The sequence below is a fragment of the Tubulanus polymorphus genome, chromosome 4 (genome assembly GCF_964204645.1).
Source record: "Tubulanus polymorphus chromosome 4, tnTubPoly1.2, whole genome shotgun sequence".
Taxonomy (NCBI): domain Eukaryota; kingdom Metazoa; phylum Nemertea; class Palaeonemertea; order Tubulaniformes; family Tubulanidae; genus Tubulanus; species Tubulanus polymorphus.
The window spans coordinates 26650689-26667465 of NC_134028.1; the positions used below are offsets into that span (position 1 = coordinate 26650689).

Here is a 16777-nt window from a genome sequence, read left to right on the forward strand (position 1 = left end):
TCATTCAATGCAGAATCAGGGTACCCCCTATTTCCAAAGTACCTAACGATCGAGGTCACGGTATGATGCGATTCAAATACTTCTTTTGTGAGTTCTCGAAATTTCTTACATCATTCTCGAATACGGACATTATAACGGAATGTTATTACGGTGAAATTCTATTTTTCAGACAAGTTTCAGATGAAGGCAGTCGTGTTGTGCTGAACTGCAGTTAGTATCTTAAAGTTTCGTTAAGTGTTAGAACTGATAAAAGTTGATAAGGATTCCGTAATTTGAAAGCATTCTCGTTTTTGCTGACTCGTTTGAAAAGTATTTTACAACTTGTACCTTAAACTCCTTTATGTTCTTAAACACCGAAAAGAAATCTCAAATATTTGATAAAATACTCAGATCATGTCTAGAAAACAAACAAAAAAACAAAAAACAAAGCGCCCGATGTTGGGCGGGGCTCTTACCCGGACTGACGGTTGATGAAGACGTTCCACAACCCATTGTTGCAAATCCGAGTCGCGCTTCACAATGACACACACTCGACGCCCGAACTCGAAATTAAAACTAAGTCACCGAGAGACGCAGACCTTTAAAATAGGTGGTTTATCTCGACTCAATGACACATTTGATATGACAATACTTATAGTGTTTAAGATTGCAAACTTGTGACATTTACCGTGTATTTCTAGGGGCTTCGAGTGTGACGATTAGTTACTCGACCTCCCCTCTCCCGAGAGACGAGACCAGGAATTTCTCTCACTTGGTGTTAATATCAAACAGCACCAGTGTGGTCACTGAGTACACATCAAGTTTTACCCCCGGGAAGCTACGTAAATCGTCATATATGACAGATCCAGTGCATGGGATTGATTTAGAAAATATCTTTATTTCACTAGCGAGCCTTTTTTCACTTTGTTGTGAATTACGTGGATATGAATGAATTCCTTAGAAAATTCCCAACACTGATTTCTCTGGGTTCCGCGGGAATTCTACCCAGCAAATTCTACACAACAACGATATATATATATATATATATATATATATATATATATATATATATATATATATATATATATATATATATATATATATATATATATATATATATATATATATATATATATATATATATATATCTTCATTTTCCGTACTGGAATGAGTACTGCGCCAATGAAGGAATAGTGCACTCGATGACCCCCGATGAAACTCTCGAATCAATGAGTGTTATCTGTGCGTTAAGAGTAAAACAATGTAACTATACTTCCAAGCACCTGTTGTCAAACGACAAATTATAGCGGTTACGACGACGACGACGACGACCGTGTTTGAGAGAGTGGTTTGTGTAAACCAGGTCCTCCACCCTCCCCACAGTGTCCTCCACCCTCCCCACAGTGTTATCCGGTACATATTTATCGTATTTTAATGCAAACTAAAACTACAAATGTCAACAAACGAAGACAACGATTTCTCGATGTATCGCAATCTTTATCATTTCGAGATATTATAACTTTGTTAAAAAAAAAATCTCTTTCTCAAATCTTTAAGATGCCAAACGTTCGACTAGATACATTTATAAACAATACATATTTGATCTCGAAATGACGAAAAAATATAATCCCAACACGAGATAGCCTAACAGCGGACGATTCCCTGGTTTCGAGGCGTTCTTTTTTGTAATATGCAAAACAAATCAACGTAGGCCTGTGTTCATGATTAAGAAATGACATTGAAATGACCTTGAAGACCTGAGACGATTTTGCTGGAATCAAATCGTTATTTTCAATATCAATCAATTTATGAATTTTGCGATCAAATTATTATGGAACGAAGAAAAAACGATTTACTAAAAACAACTTTAATATAACATATTTACGCGTGATACACGTTAATTGATTAATGCAAATTAATGCACTTTTAGACACGAGTTTATGATCAGATGTTGATTCGGAACGATACGTTAAGGATATATCAGTAAAGGTTGTCCGTCTATAAAACTGTCACTCAGATGTGGCACTTCAATGAATCGCGCAATTAATCCGCGAAAAATATGATTTCACCGGACTATGTTCACGAACCACAACAATGATGTGGTCTCAATGAACGTGTTAAACTTTTTTTTACAGATTATAAATTAAACTTACTTCGATTGTTTTTAGTTTCTTCCTGCATTCGTTTGAAACGTGCGTACATAATGAAATATCCATTTAAAACTAGCAGAGCGGCGTTTTAGAATATTCGCTTTATATATATATATATATATATATATATATATATATATATATATATATATATATATATGTATGTATGTATGTATGTATGTTTGATATATATGTACAGACCGTTAGCTAAAATCAATCCGTAGACGACGACGAAATCACATTAATTTTGTCAAATATTAAAATATGCCTTATATGAATGAATGAAGGAATGAATACGCGAAATGAAGGACGGTATTACTGACGTCGCTCGTTGACAGGTTCACCGCGGGCATACAGACAATAGTATTATCCAGTTAAATGAATTAACCATAGTTCTTCCGTGCGTGGTCCCGAATTTAAACGTGTTTTGTTAAAGTTTCTTTCCTTTCATTATGAGTTCAGTGAATCGACCGACAAAAGGTATGTTCGTTCGTAAGCGAAATGAATGCGTCGCCCCCAGCTGAAAAAAACCGCCTCGATTCAAACCGAACACGTCATGTTAATTTTCAAAACACTCAAATTGAAAAGGTACTCGACAACGGCGACGAAAAAAAACTATTTTTCATTCAGGTTTCTCGTGATTATGAAAATGTAAAAAAGGGTATTTGCACCGAAGTTGAATTTGAATTTTTGTGTATGTATTTTTTCTCACCAAAACGAACCGGATACCCCGAAATATAACGACCCCATACCACTTCAATCAATAGGACCGTATTAGGTGTAACACTTTTGAATTGCTCATATTTCTGCTAGAATTTCCCCGATAATTAGGACTCATGGGGCGCGGCCGATCACAAGAGAAGCCGACGCACAATACACAGCTGAGCTTGGACATTTTAATGTAAATCAAAGGCATGAATATAATTGTTAAACTATTTTTAGATTATACCCCGATAAACAGATAAACTAAACTTAGAAATAGCAGATCGGGCTATATATATATATATAGCCTGTTGAGGAAAATCCAGCATTGTAGAAACTGTTTCATATCGACTGCGCCGTTTCCTTCCTACTTACAGGACACTAATATTTCAGTGTTTGTATAAAAATAAATAGCTAAGCGCAAACCGTCATGTATGACAGCAACAGCAGCAGCTGTCGCGTGATTTCATATATTCCATATATATTTATACATATGACATTCAGGAAATCTACGTGTGCTGTTGGTTGTCGTGCGGGGTTGTAGCTCAGTGGTAGAGCGTCCGCTTTGCATGCGGAAGGCCCGGGGTTCGAAACCCCGCAACTCCAAGTCGTGGGCACTGTGAGATCCTATTTTGTCGAATGTAGTTCAATGGCTCTAATAATTTTGCCTACCTGTGGTTGAACAATCTGCCGGCATCACTCTTGACTAATTATAGTACGTATATTCCGTTTTATATCGTGTTGGAAAACGACCTTTAGTTCTTTATTCCTAAAGATGCATTTCGTCTTGATGATTAGCTTCCGCGCACATGAAAATGGTCGATGCTCGGTGTACGGGTTTCTGTATGTAATCTGAGACTATTTTGACAGTCGAAGATAGAATTCCCGTTTTCTATTCAAACTGATCGAGAGAGCGGCGACTGATAGACGACAACGGCTCGGGAACTGTTTCTCATTTAAAATCGACTACGCACAATGCACTAATCAATCTAGCCCGTTATTCATAAGTCACGCAGATATTACAATGTGCGAGATAGCGAGGTGAACTGAGGGAGGGAGAGAGGGTGTAAGGGAGGGAGAGAGGGTGTAACGGATAAAGTCGGAACAAACTGTCAAACTACACAAGTCAATGACCCGAATTAGAGCAAGTCTCAAAACGAAAAAGGCACTAACAGTTTTCACGAAGAAATTTCCCTGGCCGAAAAAGCGATTTTAATCTTAGTTCGTGTCAGAATAGCGCATGAAATTGCTCAGAGGATTAAACCGCGACAATCGCCCAGGGGTGCGGCGGACAGAACGAGTTGTACGTAATTGGGTTCAAAGAGAAAATCCTTTTGCGTAACATGAAATCAAATATGTTAAGAATTGCGCAATTTTCATGTTTTCCCAGCGGATTAATAGTAAATAAACGCCGAGATTTAGGTAAATCAGTAGTTTGTTTTTGATTTTGAACGGATTTTTTGTTAGTTATTCCACTACACGCATACTAACGATTCTCGCTAAGTTTAGTATTTACGTGTTTTACGCGCACAGTCGGAATAGATTTAATCTTAATGTAAATATTAATTCCAAGAGGAGATTATGAATATGAATGAGTAGTTGATATCGAGACAATCAATGGGTTATTAGTACTTGTGGGTGAATACGTGCAAAACGTGTGTCATGGTTAGAGGTGATTCGGTACAAGATTGTTTATTCATTCGTCTTCACATCTATTCAAATGCGAGGGGAGACAGAGACGGATGAGAAAAAAGAGTTGAAGGGAAGGTAATGGGACGAGGAAGAGGAGAGGGAGAGAGATGATGAGGGGGAGAGGTTGAATAGACGGAGGGAGGGAGCGAGTGAATGAGAAATAGATGAAAGACTGAGGTATATGAGATAGAGGGACGGACAGACGGTCAGAGGGAGGGGAAGGGAGGGAGGGAGAGAAGAGTGCATGAGAAAGATATGAAAGGCTTCGGGCTATGTTTTCCCTCAAGTTCATGATTATTGACCCGCACACGTTAATGTAGCGATATCGCGCGGCTGATCTCAGATTACGATGCCCGGATATGTCGCGGTACAATATCCAGTTTTCATCTTCATCGAAAATCTCGCGTTTAAGGATTTTACGATCGAAATTGCAAATCAACGAGAAATGCTATTTGTTTAGGATATAACAAATATTTAGAGCACGGTCGTGAATTGTCAGTGAAATTCTTAGAAATGCGTCTAGAAAGTGTATTCAACGATACGCGACCATTTACCCTTTCGTCCTTGTCAACTTCTCAATCGAAAATGAATGTTTCATTTCCATAGTTTCAGTAAAGTCGGTTTAGGTTAGTTTTGAGTGAACGCCGCGCGCAATGTCGGGTGACATTCGCCGATTGAACGCAATGGTACTCAGAAAACTACTTGATGTAACTCTTTAAGTGCCTCGCTACACAAGAATCTCGGTCAAATAGCAATTTCATAATGAATCAATTGGCGTTGTGTCAAAGGTGTCAAAAGAGGCACGCGCGCGCCAGAATAAAACAACTGTATAACTCGAATCATTTAAGGCCTACACACGGGGTCATTCTGTGGTTTTATGAATCTCTAGCGCTGAGATGCGCTGACGTGAAAAAGCGCATCTTAAATTTCAAGTGTAGTCTTTAATTGTGAGTTAAGCTATAGCATTAAGTTGGTGTTAAATCCAACCGACTGATCTCATTACCTGTTGCGCAGTAGTGACTTAAATCCACGAGTGGTCTCAAATCTGAAGACTAGTTAAGTTTTTGTAGAACTCAGTTCGTAATGGAAAAATATAAATACATTAAGAAATCCTCTTTTATTTTTTTTTTGGTATTTGTTCTATAATTAGTATCTGGTTGAGTACCGTATGGGTTTTGAGTGCGCGCCTGATGCCCGCAAAATCAAGTAATCTCGATCGAAAGGATCGCACGCAATGGGAGTTTCATTCGGTGAGGATGACATCGGGTCGATGACAGCAAACAACATTGAACTGATTGAACCTGGGGTTGATAAACACGATGAAAACACGAGAATCATTGATCGCGTTCGCGTTACATTAAACAGATAAAGCAAACATTGTGTGTATAGAATCCCGGCTGTGGACAGCTGTTCAAACCCCGGAATGTCATCTGCACCGATTTTACACTCAACCGTCCACAGAATGTTTTTACGTAATTGCCAAATGTGTTACTTCGTTCGAATTCTACCCGGAACCCTCACTGGAATATAACGGGTCCCAGCCGTGACCTATCAATAACTTAAACCCCTAGCGATGTCATCATGGTGAAGGCAGAAAAAAAATTGGCGAAGGCCGGAAAAATAATGAGAATTGAAGATGATTCTACTGGCGGCAAAGTTGATATCATCATTGATCTTAATATTTGATATCAACGTCATCTATTTTTCGTGATGCATATTTCGAGTTATATAATTAAAGTAAATTGAATTCGCAATAACATATGAATAGGAATGGGTCATGTTTTACATAACTTGCAGATCAAGCTGAATTTTCTAGAGCCATAGCAGGCTGCATAGATTCATTCACGGGCAGCGACCAATGCCCTTTTAGGCATCCGTATTGAAGTGGAAGAGTGAAGACCCCCCGGTTCCCGTTTAACAAGTTCCAGCGGACTGATTTATCTAAACTGATTCAGGAATCGACCTAATAATGTCGAAAAGTGACATTCGTGCGTTTTATTTTCTGGAAATCAATGGAATGATAGTCAATTTTCGATGTAATTTCCCTGGCGATTTCTTCCTTGGCCATTTTCCGTTCACGCACTGTCCTGGAGCGAGTTGATATTTCGTCTTGAGTTTTTTTAGGGAACTAAATCTTTTAAGGAAATGAAATCTTAATACGTGTGTTGGAAATAAAGATTTGTGTTCTTGTTCATCGGTAAAATTATCTTATAAGAATTTATTTTTTTTCTAATTACCATATGACGATTTTCTAGTCGTTTCTTTTTCAATTCTCAAACCAAAAAGCACCATGCATAAAGCAACATGCAATTTTATACCTGGGATATTATCTCGGAGCCGTTGACGTGACCCGCGCTATCCTCTATTGATCGTGTCATCGACGTAAAACCCATTTCATTCCATAGTAAGGTCGAATCCCTCATTATTCTATTTCGTACATATTTTTGTAGATTCGGTGATTTAATCGACGATTTGATGGATCTGGCGCAGCGATGAACAAAAGAAACAACTGTATGATTTATTCGCTGCGACATGGCGCGAATCCTTTCTTCAAACAAATTCAAACGATTAAAAACGACTGTTATTTTCAAAAAGGCAATTCATAACATAAACATTTTTCAAAATGTATAATCAATTTTTATTGCCAATTTCGAATGTAGTTTTTTATTACAAAGGATTTTAGAATAGAACGGGAACCGACTACACTTGGTGATAATATCTATTGCACTTATTGTCCCAGTGCACCATAATAAATTAATGATTCATATAATTGTGATGACATCCTGACACCCGACCGATTACTCATCCAAAAAATAATATCCCACTCAGCTTTCAATCATTATAGCAATGCTTCAGTGAAGTTTCTATCTCATTATTTGATATCTCGTAGTTGGTAAGGTATCGAGGATGTCATATCATCATCATGAGAATAGATGAAGCAAAGTTTATTTCCGTTGAGGTTTCATGACAAAAACACAAACAGGCAACAAAGAAGGCAAACGAATCTCACACCTATAGCATAGCACCAGAATTAAACATATCTCACGTATCCAAGAATCATGTTAATGTGAATGTCTAAAGCGGGGCGATTTTCGTCGCAAGCGACAAAATCGCCGAGAAATCGCCTAGTGTGCGGTCACTGGCAACCATTGTCGGCCGAAAAATCGTCGCCGGCGACAAGATCGCTCAGTATCTGGCATGCTAGATATTCGGCGACAAGATCGCCGAGGATCGGCAGCAAATCGCGTAGTGTGCGCCCGGCTTTACTTACACAAGGGAGCGTAGTTCCCGGTTGACTCACAGTCAGGGTCAGAGAGTCGGGTTAACCAAAGACTACGGGTGAGTCGAATATAGTAATGTTTGGCACAATCTCCGCCAGGTGGTGTTATAGAATGAATACCCCTTCACCGCGTGTAGTTCGAAAAGTAGATGTAGAAATATGTGAAATATATACCCGCCTCATGATGAACGCGCCTCGGTTAAGAGATGTTGTATAAACCCTATAAGCGTATCCAATCCTAGTAGAAAACCAGTATCTGGTCCTTCGTAAACAACTTTCGGATCGGGGAAACCGCTATGCGTCGAATGAGCGAAATCTATCATATAAACTAACACTTCATCGTCGTCGGAGCCGACCGTTCTAACTTTATCATCATCCTCGGAACCGACCGTCCTTGTATTATCATTTGCGGTAACGGGTTCGTTGTGTTTACCGTAAATAAACAACAGCGACGTCGAATAAAATCTAAACGTATCCAAATCAGCGATAACCGCGCGCAATCGTAACAGTTTCGACAGTATTTTATGGACGACGTTTTTTCTAATGATTCCCGTATCGTCGCTCAGATAGAACTCAATCTCATCGACGAACGTTTCACTCGTCAGTGAACGACCGAAATATTTATTCTTACAAACCGTCTTATCTATATTCTCTTGATATTTCTATAAAAATAATAGAAACAGAAATAAGTATTTATTATCGTGCGTCAGATATGGCTCCTTAGAAAGTATTTGTTCTACAGACAGTTAGGGATGATGCTGTCTTTCATTATGGGGAGGGGTGGGGAGCCTACGTAGGTTCCATTTGGGCCTATCCTACATTAACACCATTGATTTCGAATATAACATGCTTGGAGCGGCTACAAAACACCCGTTATAGCTGCTTCGCGGCTATATTTTATATTCATTTGTTATTGATTATTCGACAGTGAAGATTTTTTTGGTGTATGCGCCAACCTTGTTAATGTACGAACAGGATAACTCGAGATTAAGCAACTGGATAGCTGGATAACTTACCATCATCCCGGTAAGTCGTAAACCAAGCGTACATGACGTTGTCTTCTGACAAGTTGCGATCTTCTGTTGTCGTTTCTTTAACGATTCTTCGTCGCCATATTGTCGAGTACCGACTTTCAGATCGAGTATACTCGGTTGTTTTAGTTTACCTACTACATTTTCTAGCAGAATAAATTCTGTTTTGTCTTAAGGATGAATAAGTAGTCGTTGATGGAAAGAAGCTATTAGCATATACGCTAATAGCTGCGAGGAACTGCAACACCAGCCATCCCACCAGATGGCGTGACGAGCAAGTTTAACGTTGTCAAAATTAGTTCTTTCAACTAAATTCATACTTCCTCTTTGTAGTGATCCTTGATGATTGATTTCTATTTAAATTTTCATTATATTTTAAGCGAAATATCGAAGAATTTGAAACACGGAAGTAACTACTAGCGAACCTGGTGGATCCTCACTTGCCATAAGTAGAATCCTGGAACCCCTGAATGTGTAAAAAGGATACTTCTCGGATTGGAAACTTTTCCAGCTTCTTTTAACCGGGTAAATTCTCTCATTTGACACCTGGTGCTCCACGGGTTTTTATCACCGGCAGGAATCGTCGCGTCGGCTTCCGATTTCGCTTTTTCTTCGAATTTGCTGTTTAACTTAAAGCTATTCAAACTGAAAAGATGAAAACACAAAATCATAGGCGAAACAAGAACTCGTAATCCCTGAGAATTAAAATCTATGACATTGAAGGATCGAATATATACAACAAGAGAATATACTACAGGCCTACTTCGTAGACATGGTGATATACACATTATATCATTACGTACCATTTTTGGTTAAAACTCCCGAAGTGTTCGGTATCACCGTTCACAGTGTCCCCCGGGTAGGTTATCAAACAAAATTCACCATCATTCATTTGTTCAAACTGAGCATCGATGCAACCTGCAGTGATGGAAAATTGAACATGTTTTGACGGACGGAACGAGATGTTGTATTTTCATGCGGACTTTGCTCAATGGAGACGTTTGCTGAATTGGCATAATCTTTGCTGGCGTTCTGATTGCGAACCACACAATTTACCGATTATTGCCAATCAGAACAATCAAGTATTGTCCCTTTGGGTTAGATGAAAATCCTCCATGCACCCAGCATTTACATGGCCTGCACCAGAAGGAACCTCCCAGCGGCGGAGACAAATCTACTTGCGAACGATTAAGGCTTTCCTATAATCGCGTATCACGTACTAACCTCTATAATCACGTATCGCGTACTAACCTCTATAATCACGTATCGCGTACTAACCTCTATAATAACGTATCGCGAACTAACCTCTTTAATCACGTATCGCGTACTTACCTCTATAATCACGTATCGCGTACTAACCTCTATAATCACGTATCACGTACTAACCTCTATAATCACGTATCGCGTACTAACCTCTATAATCACGTATCGCGTACTAACCTCTATAATCGCGTATCGCGTACTAACCTCTATTATCACGTATCGCGTACTAACCTCTATAATCAAGTATCGCGTACTAACCTCTATAATCACGTATCGCGTACTAACCTCTATAATCACGTATCACGTATTAACCTCTATAATCACGTATCGCGTACTAACCTCTATAATCACGTATCGCGTACTAACCTTTTTAATCACGTATCACGTACTAACCTCTATAATCGCGTATCGCGTACTAACCTCTATAATCACGTATCACGTACTAACCTCTATAATCACGTATCACGTACTAACCTCTATAATCGCGTATCGCGTACTAACCTCTATAATCACGTATCGCGTACTAACCTTTTTAATCACGTATCACGTACTAACCTCTATAATCGCGTATCGTGTACTAACCTCTATAATCGCGTATCGCGTACTAACCTCTATTATCACGTATCGCGTACTAACCTCTATAATCACGTATCGCGTACTAACCTCTATAATCACGTATCACGTACTAACCTCTATAATCACGTATCGCGTACTAACCTCTATAATCACGTATCGCGTACTAACCTCTTTAATCACGTATCGCGTACTAACCTCTATAATCACGTATCGCGTACTAACCTCTATAATCACGTATCACGTACTAACCTCTATAATCACGTATCATGTACTAACCTCTATAATCACGTATCGCGTATTAACCTCTCAAATCACGTATCGCGTATTAACCTCTATAATCGCGTATCACGTACTAACCTCTATAATCACGTATCGCGTACTAACCTCTTTAATCACGTATCGCGTACTAACCTCTATAATCACGTATCGCGTACTAACCTCTATAATCACGTATCGCGTACTAACCTCTATAATCACGTATCGCGTACTAACCTCTATAATCACGTATCGCGTACTAACCTCTATAATCACGTATCACGTACTAACCTCTATAATCGGGGGTGAATTCCTTTAAACAATTCGGCAGTGATTCATAATAAATAATCTCTCGACCTATCGATGGTCCACTTTTACAAACAGTGTTCGAATCATAAACGTAGATATTCGAATGACCACCGACTTGATGCTGAAAGGGTTTCAAACAGACTGGCATCCTTCCGTTACTGCTGCTGCAAACAAATAAATTCAAGATAATTCACACATTTTACAGATGCAACAGTTCAGAGTCCTGGGGTAGGCCCGCGTCACAGTTCTGTAAAACAGCTTCTGTAAAACGGCTCAGCAGTTCCGCGGACGGTCTTATTTCTGGTTCCAGCTCGTACTGTAGGCTATATGTTTGCTAGGTAACACGAAATTTCCAATGATGTACTAATTTAAACAAAAATTCTGCTAGTTCCACCACCGATCACACAACTATATCTGTACTTTCATTTCCGATTTCAAAATCAACCCCCTGTTTCGCTCCCGGCAGGTGTGTTGGGTTTGTAAGGGACAACAAATCATAAGAAATCAAACGAAGTCTACCAATTAGATAAATAACACGGTCAATCCTTATTTTGTGATCATCGACGTTACATCTGTTAAATACAAAAACGACTTCAATACAACACAATTCATTTCCGTTTATAGATATATGCAAAGCTATAGAATTAATAACACCTGTTATCATAGCTAGTAGTATTCATATAAGACATAGAAAATAACAATTGAATACGTATCATACGTTGTAGTTCCCAGGCGGTTTCTTTGGTTGTGTTATATGTAGGTCATGTATCAAAAATCCATTTGTTTCTATCATAAAACTTACCTTATTGAATGATTCAACGCATTAGTTCAAATGAAAACGAGATTTTTTTTTATGATACGCGATATGGAGGCCTAGTTCGGAATATTGACCTGGTATTTACTTCCTGTTACTGAACGATTATTACTATGTGCAAACTATTACAGAAAAGTTTTTCGATCTTGACAACGTAAAAATCGTTATCTATATATGATTTCCGAGGACGCTCGAACAAACAATAACCGACTGACAACGAATCCCGATCGCGACCTTTCCCTTTATTCATTAATAACATGATATAACGTAATGTTTAATATTCTTACCATATTTCCCCACACGCCATTGCACGAATCCCCTGTTGACATTACCTGACAAACTGTCGAAACGCCCTGAGCGTAGAATGTTAACTTTTTTTCGAGGGGATTTGCATTCATTAATAATTTATCCGAACCGTTTTGAATATTTCACAGATTTCAATGTCATTAGTATTGGATGTATCAAAATTTCTAAATCCGAAAGCAACGCATCAATAAAATGTCTTTTATTTCAGATGATTTGACAATTCGAACTCGGTATACGCTTTGACCACGCGTATGGGTACGTATTAGGGCACAGATTTCGTTTTCAAGCAGGATATAGCTACGCGGACGATTCATACAGGCCTTTGCATGTATACATAATGTAGTGCCTGAAACAAACGCCGTACCGTATATTGTTTATCGCGTCGTTGGTCTATGAACGATTAAAATAAAGATCAAACGTATAAAGCTACAAATGGATCGGACTTATTGCTTCATGGACTTCCGGGTATTTCCCAATCATATAGGTTTTTAAGCTAAAAATATCAAACAAACACGACCTGATGAGTAATCGTTGCAGTCAAGCTCCTCCAATCGACCTCATCGTCTCAAAACGTTAGATCATTTTCTCAATTTTTAATAAGGGGCTTCGATTCCTCGCGCCGGTATCCCTTTTAAACGATTGATTTAAATCCGATGAGGCAAATGTTCGTCATAGTTTGCCGTAAAATAAAAAAACATTTCAAATACGCTAAGTTCAAATTGAACTATTATGATTGTGTATGAATCCAATACTGCAACACATTCAATGAAAACAGAAAGAGTCACAGCTTGAATCGATCATCAACAATTCATAAATTCAAGCGCAGTTCTATCGGGAAAGTACTGCAGTGCCTGGAAAATATTCACTTCATATAACTAAATATAAGCTGAACGATGGTCTTAAAGGCGATCTTGACCAGTTATGTATAAGCCTAAGTATTTTGGAATGACGAAACAGCTTGTGTATAGTTCGATTTTCTTTTTCAATATCTCGTCGCGTCCCCGGGCGTCATACACTGGTTTTTCGGGTTCGAGGCCGGGTTCGTCTTACGCGGTTTAAACTGGAATGTATTGTATTATGTAACTATATCCGATATATTGTATATTATTATCACATGACACATTAAAACAAAAACAACTGCACCATGATCCGCCATCACATAATGACGTCACACTAGCGCATAGGTATTGAATTTTCGTCGGAGGCACTCAGAAGTGACCGAAAGGTACCCGCTGTAAGATCTATCCCTACTTACCTTCTCACTCTATTTCCACGATAGCGACATTTTTATAAAGATGGTGACGATTGGTAGAAATGGTATCCTTGTATATGTGGCGGGTGCGCGATAGTATCACAGTACTACTATGTGGCGGTAGACGGCTGATAAAATAACACAGCGCTGTAGTTTCCACGACGAGACCCAGCGAGGCAATCAGATCGATGCTGTCTATAGGCAGTTATAAACACGCCAGTGCGCGCGTCTCTTCAGGCCTAGATACGCTGTTCACATTTCTGGGGGGTTGGTTATAGATGGCAAGTCTTTGGGGTTGTGGGATTTGTATGCAGGTAAGGTGGAGAGGTTGGTGACAGGTGCCCGGGGTTTGACTTTCGTTAAGGAGATGTATGCAGGTGTTAGCTAGGACCAGTCCGGATGGAGGGGAGTGGATTTGGTAATTCAGCCCCAGACGTTTTGAGTACAACTCGCTGAATGGACACCACCATTGTTTTGTGGTAGCATGTCCATGGTAGCCCACCCCATCTTTGAAGCGCCCACCCAGTGCACAGTTTTGTACTAGTCACTTTGAGTCAACACGATAGAACTGCTCATAGACTTTTCACATTTAAAATGACTATTCATTAGTCGATAGGACCTCAAATCTTATAAACGTGTCAGTGTGTAACTGGAACCCTGGATAATTATAATTCTTCACAGAACAAACGACACAGAAAACGGGTCAAATAAAATTAATACTCATTTGAGTGAATGGGGACGATTATATATACCTCAATATATCCGTTATTTGTATTATCACATAGAAATCAAGTAAAAAGTTATTAACATACATATAGGGGTTGTAGATAGTTTAGACTACGTATTTCCAGTCTTGGATATATCATGAAGAGAAACCTATCCTATCAATTTAAACAACTGCTATCGTTTCTTAACGTTTCGTCTTTCAGTTCATTCTAAAAATCTTTTTTAAATATATAGTAACAACGAAAACAAAAGACAACAACAATTGGGTATTTGAATTCTCATTAATAAAACGACACAAATACCAGACAAAATAGAACAGTACGATAAACATGTGTTTCACAGTTGTTCAACGCGATACTGAATATTTCCACTTCACACCTGAAGGATCGTCAGACCAAACGTCGCATCTTTATGAATTTGATTCTTAAATAAATTTCGTTTTCAAAAATTTTCAACCAATCGAAATTTTCAAATAAATCATTATTATTTATCGAAATGACTGTAATAATATGAGAGGAGATACATGTTTTATATATCATCTTTTTCTAACACTATAGCGGTCGGGCCATTATCTATAAGTCGCGGTATCAGTCCAAAATGTCCGGTGAGTAGTTGCTGTAACTGTGTTTGTAACTGTTCGTTGTAGCCGATGTTTATCATCAACGCGACGTCGGTATCGTTGGCTTCAAAGCTTAAACTATGTTTAATCTGATGCAACACGTGCAAGAAACATTCGCCAACATTATCGCTGTATATATCGATATGAAATCGTACGCCATCTTTTATTTTGACCCTTTCGCTAAAACTTGCGCCGCTGATACACGATATTTCGTTTTTCGAATTATTATTTTTCTTAGTGAACAAAGCATTCTCAAGAACATCGGTGCCGAGTGTTTTGGCCGTTAGTTTGTTCGGGTGGAAATTGTAAAGTAGCATTTTATCTTTGAATATATTTTCTAAAATGATCGGATCATAAAGGATATCTCTGCAATGGTTTGAATGTTTCGGAATGATAATTTGCCACTCGTCATCACCGAGTAGTTTATCCGTAGTAAATTGTAGATTTCCGTTTTTTACGTTTTGAAAGGAAAAAAATCTCTGAAATCAAAAAAAAAAGAATATTAATAAAATCATGGCATCTTGCAAGAACTACAACAAAAACTAATTAAATATTTTGGGATTTTATCAAAGCTGATTTGTAATAGGACCTACAGTTAATAGAATATGACTTCCATTCATGATTTACAGTTCATCAATATTTCCAAATCCAAATTTGTAATTTTGTAATTTTCATCTTAGTTACTAAAGTAAAAATTGTCATTTGGGTAAGTCGTCGACATAACGGCCGTATTCAGGTAAGTTTGGATTCCATATTGACAAGTGACTGTTTATAATGCATTTAAAGAAAAACCCACAATCATAAAGGAAAACCGAGAGCGTTTCGATTCCAATTCAATGAGTCATTCGTTGTCTTTCAAGGCGTCAATGAACTTTCAAGTATTATTTTTATTCTACAAAAGCAACTGACCGTCCTCATTAGTATTTTGTAACCGCGGTCTCTCGCATATTTTTCATCTGCAAATGGCGCATGGGCGACTACAAGTCTTCTGTTAACGATGTCGTATTTTTTGCGAATATCGTCGGAGGCAAAGTCGTACATGATCTTCTGCATACCGAGGCCCTGTAAATGGACGCTAACGCGAACACCCTTTACGATGTAACACGTGTTGTTTTTCGATTAGATGGCAAGAAATGAATCCAACTATCTGAAACAAGAATAGATCGTGTGAGAGTCATGTGGAGGATTCACATAGGCGTCCCCACGGGGTGCGGGGCGGGGGTAGCGGACGCACCCCCTTTTCGAGATTCTTCTCAAGTTATTATGTAATCAATGTTCAAGATTTTTCTTGCCAATTTGACTAACTAATCTTTTACCTCTAAATGATTCGTTTAGAGTCTGGAAAACGTCTTTAAAGCCTCCAATTTTCAAAAAGTTTTTTCGGGGGAGGCCAACCAAACACCAGACATTGTGCTTGGATGCTGGATTGATGCTAATTCGAACCCCCTATGGAAATTCGTGGGGACGCCTATGATTCATACTTTCGGAATAGATCATTATTGAACTTATGAAGATAATATTTTCATTTACCTTGTTTTCTATCTCGGCAACATAACAATGAATGTTTCTACTGGTTAAGTAGTGATCGATATCGGCCGGAAGAAAATCCATACCATCGTAGATATTTTCATTTATATTCAGAATTCCCTGTTTATCTGCTATACAAGCGTGTCGCATCTTAACAGCGTCCATCGTATCGTCATCGATATAGGAAAAGTCGACAGTTAATCAGTAGATTATCAAACGTACATTATATGTGATCGGTTGATACTAGAATTTTCCATTGTAAATCATTGGTCAAAGCTCAATCTAATCAACTGGAT

The 16777-nt window shown here is 38.5% G+C and overlaps 2 protein-coding genes and 1 non-coding gene across 7 annotated transcripts; 1 reads left to right on the top strand and 2 right to left on the bottom strand.

The window, feature by feature from the left end:
• Positions 1-3365: 3365 nt before the first annotated feature.
• Trnaa-ugc (transfer RNA alanine (anticodon UGC)) lies at positions 3366-3437 on the top strand. Its single transcript has one exon. It is a non-coding gene; the product is annotated as a tRNA-Ala (tRNA).
• A 3734-nt stretch (positions 3438-7171) lies between these two features.
• LOC141904211 (inositol hexakisphosphate kinase 1-like) lies at positions 7172-13776 on the bottom strand. Of its 5 annotated transcripts, none has more exons than XM_074792769.1 (6): positions 13613-13776; positions 11220-11398; positions 9638-9752; positions 9322-9479; positions 8820-8995; positions 7172-8465 (listed from the first exon to the last, which is right to left on the bottom strand). In XM_074792769.1, the coding sequence occupies exons 2-6, from the start codon at positions 11383-11385 to the stop codon at positions 7983-7985; spliced, it is 1098 nt and encodes a 365-aa protein (XP_074648870.1). In that variant the 5' UTR covers positions 11386-11398; positions 13613-13776; the 3' UTR covers positions 7172-7982. The 5 variants fall into 5 exon arrangements, with proteins under 5 accessions (XP_074648870.1, XP_074648869.1, XP_074648868.1 ...); XM_074792768.1 differs by having other exon boundaries at positions 11220-11401; XM_074792767.1 differs by lacking the exon at positions 13613-13776 and adding an exon at positions 12339-12743 and having other exon boundaries at positions 11220-11401.
• Positions 13777-14657: 881 nt separating this feature from the next.
• Positions 14658-16713, bottom strand: LOC141904215 (uncharacterized). The gene is made up of 3 exons (XM_074792775.1): positions 16485-16713; positions 15864-16101; positions 14658-15433 (listed from the first exon to the last, which is right to left on the bottom strand). The coding sequence occupies exons 2-3, from the start codon at positions 16005-16007 to the stop codon at positions 14864-14866; spliced, it is 714 nt and encodes a 237-aa protein (XP_074648876.1). The 5' UTR covers positions 16008-16101; positions 16485-16713; the 3' UTR covers positions 14658-14863.
• Positions 16714-16777: the final 64 nt, after the last annotated feature.

Excerpts from the sequence above, each read along its gene's own strand:
- LOC141904211 (XM_074792767.1), bottom strand. The coding sequence starts at position 12,358 with ATGGCGTGTGGGGAAATATG. Across the intron at positions 9,753-11,219 it reads ATTCACCCCCGATTATAGAG|GTTGCATCGATGCTCAGTTT; the intron begins GTTAGTACGTGA and ends CCATCACTGCAG. Across the intron at positions 8,996-9,321 it reads AAAAGTTTCCAATCCGAGAA|AATTTATTCTGCTAGAAAAT; the intron begins GTATCCTTTTTA and ends AAGACAAAACAG.
- LOC141904215 (XM_074792775.1), bottom strand. The coding sequence starts at position 16,007 with ATGCAGAAGATCATGTACGACTTTGCCTCCGACGATATTCGCAAAAAA. Across the intron at positions 15,434-15,863 it reads ACAAAATACTAATGAGGACG|AGATTTTTTTCCTTTCAAAA; the intron begins GTCAGTTGCTTT and ends TTTTGATTTCAG.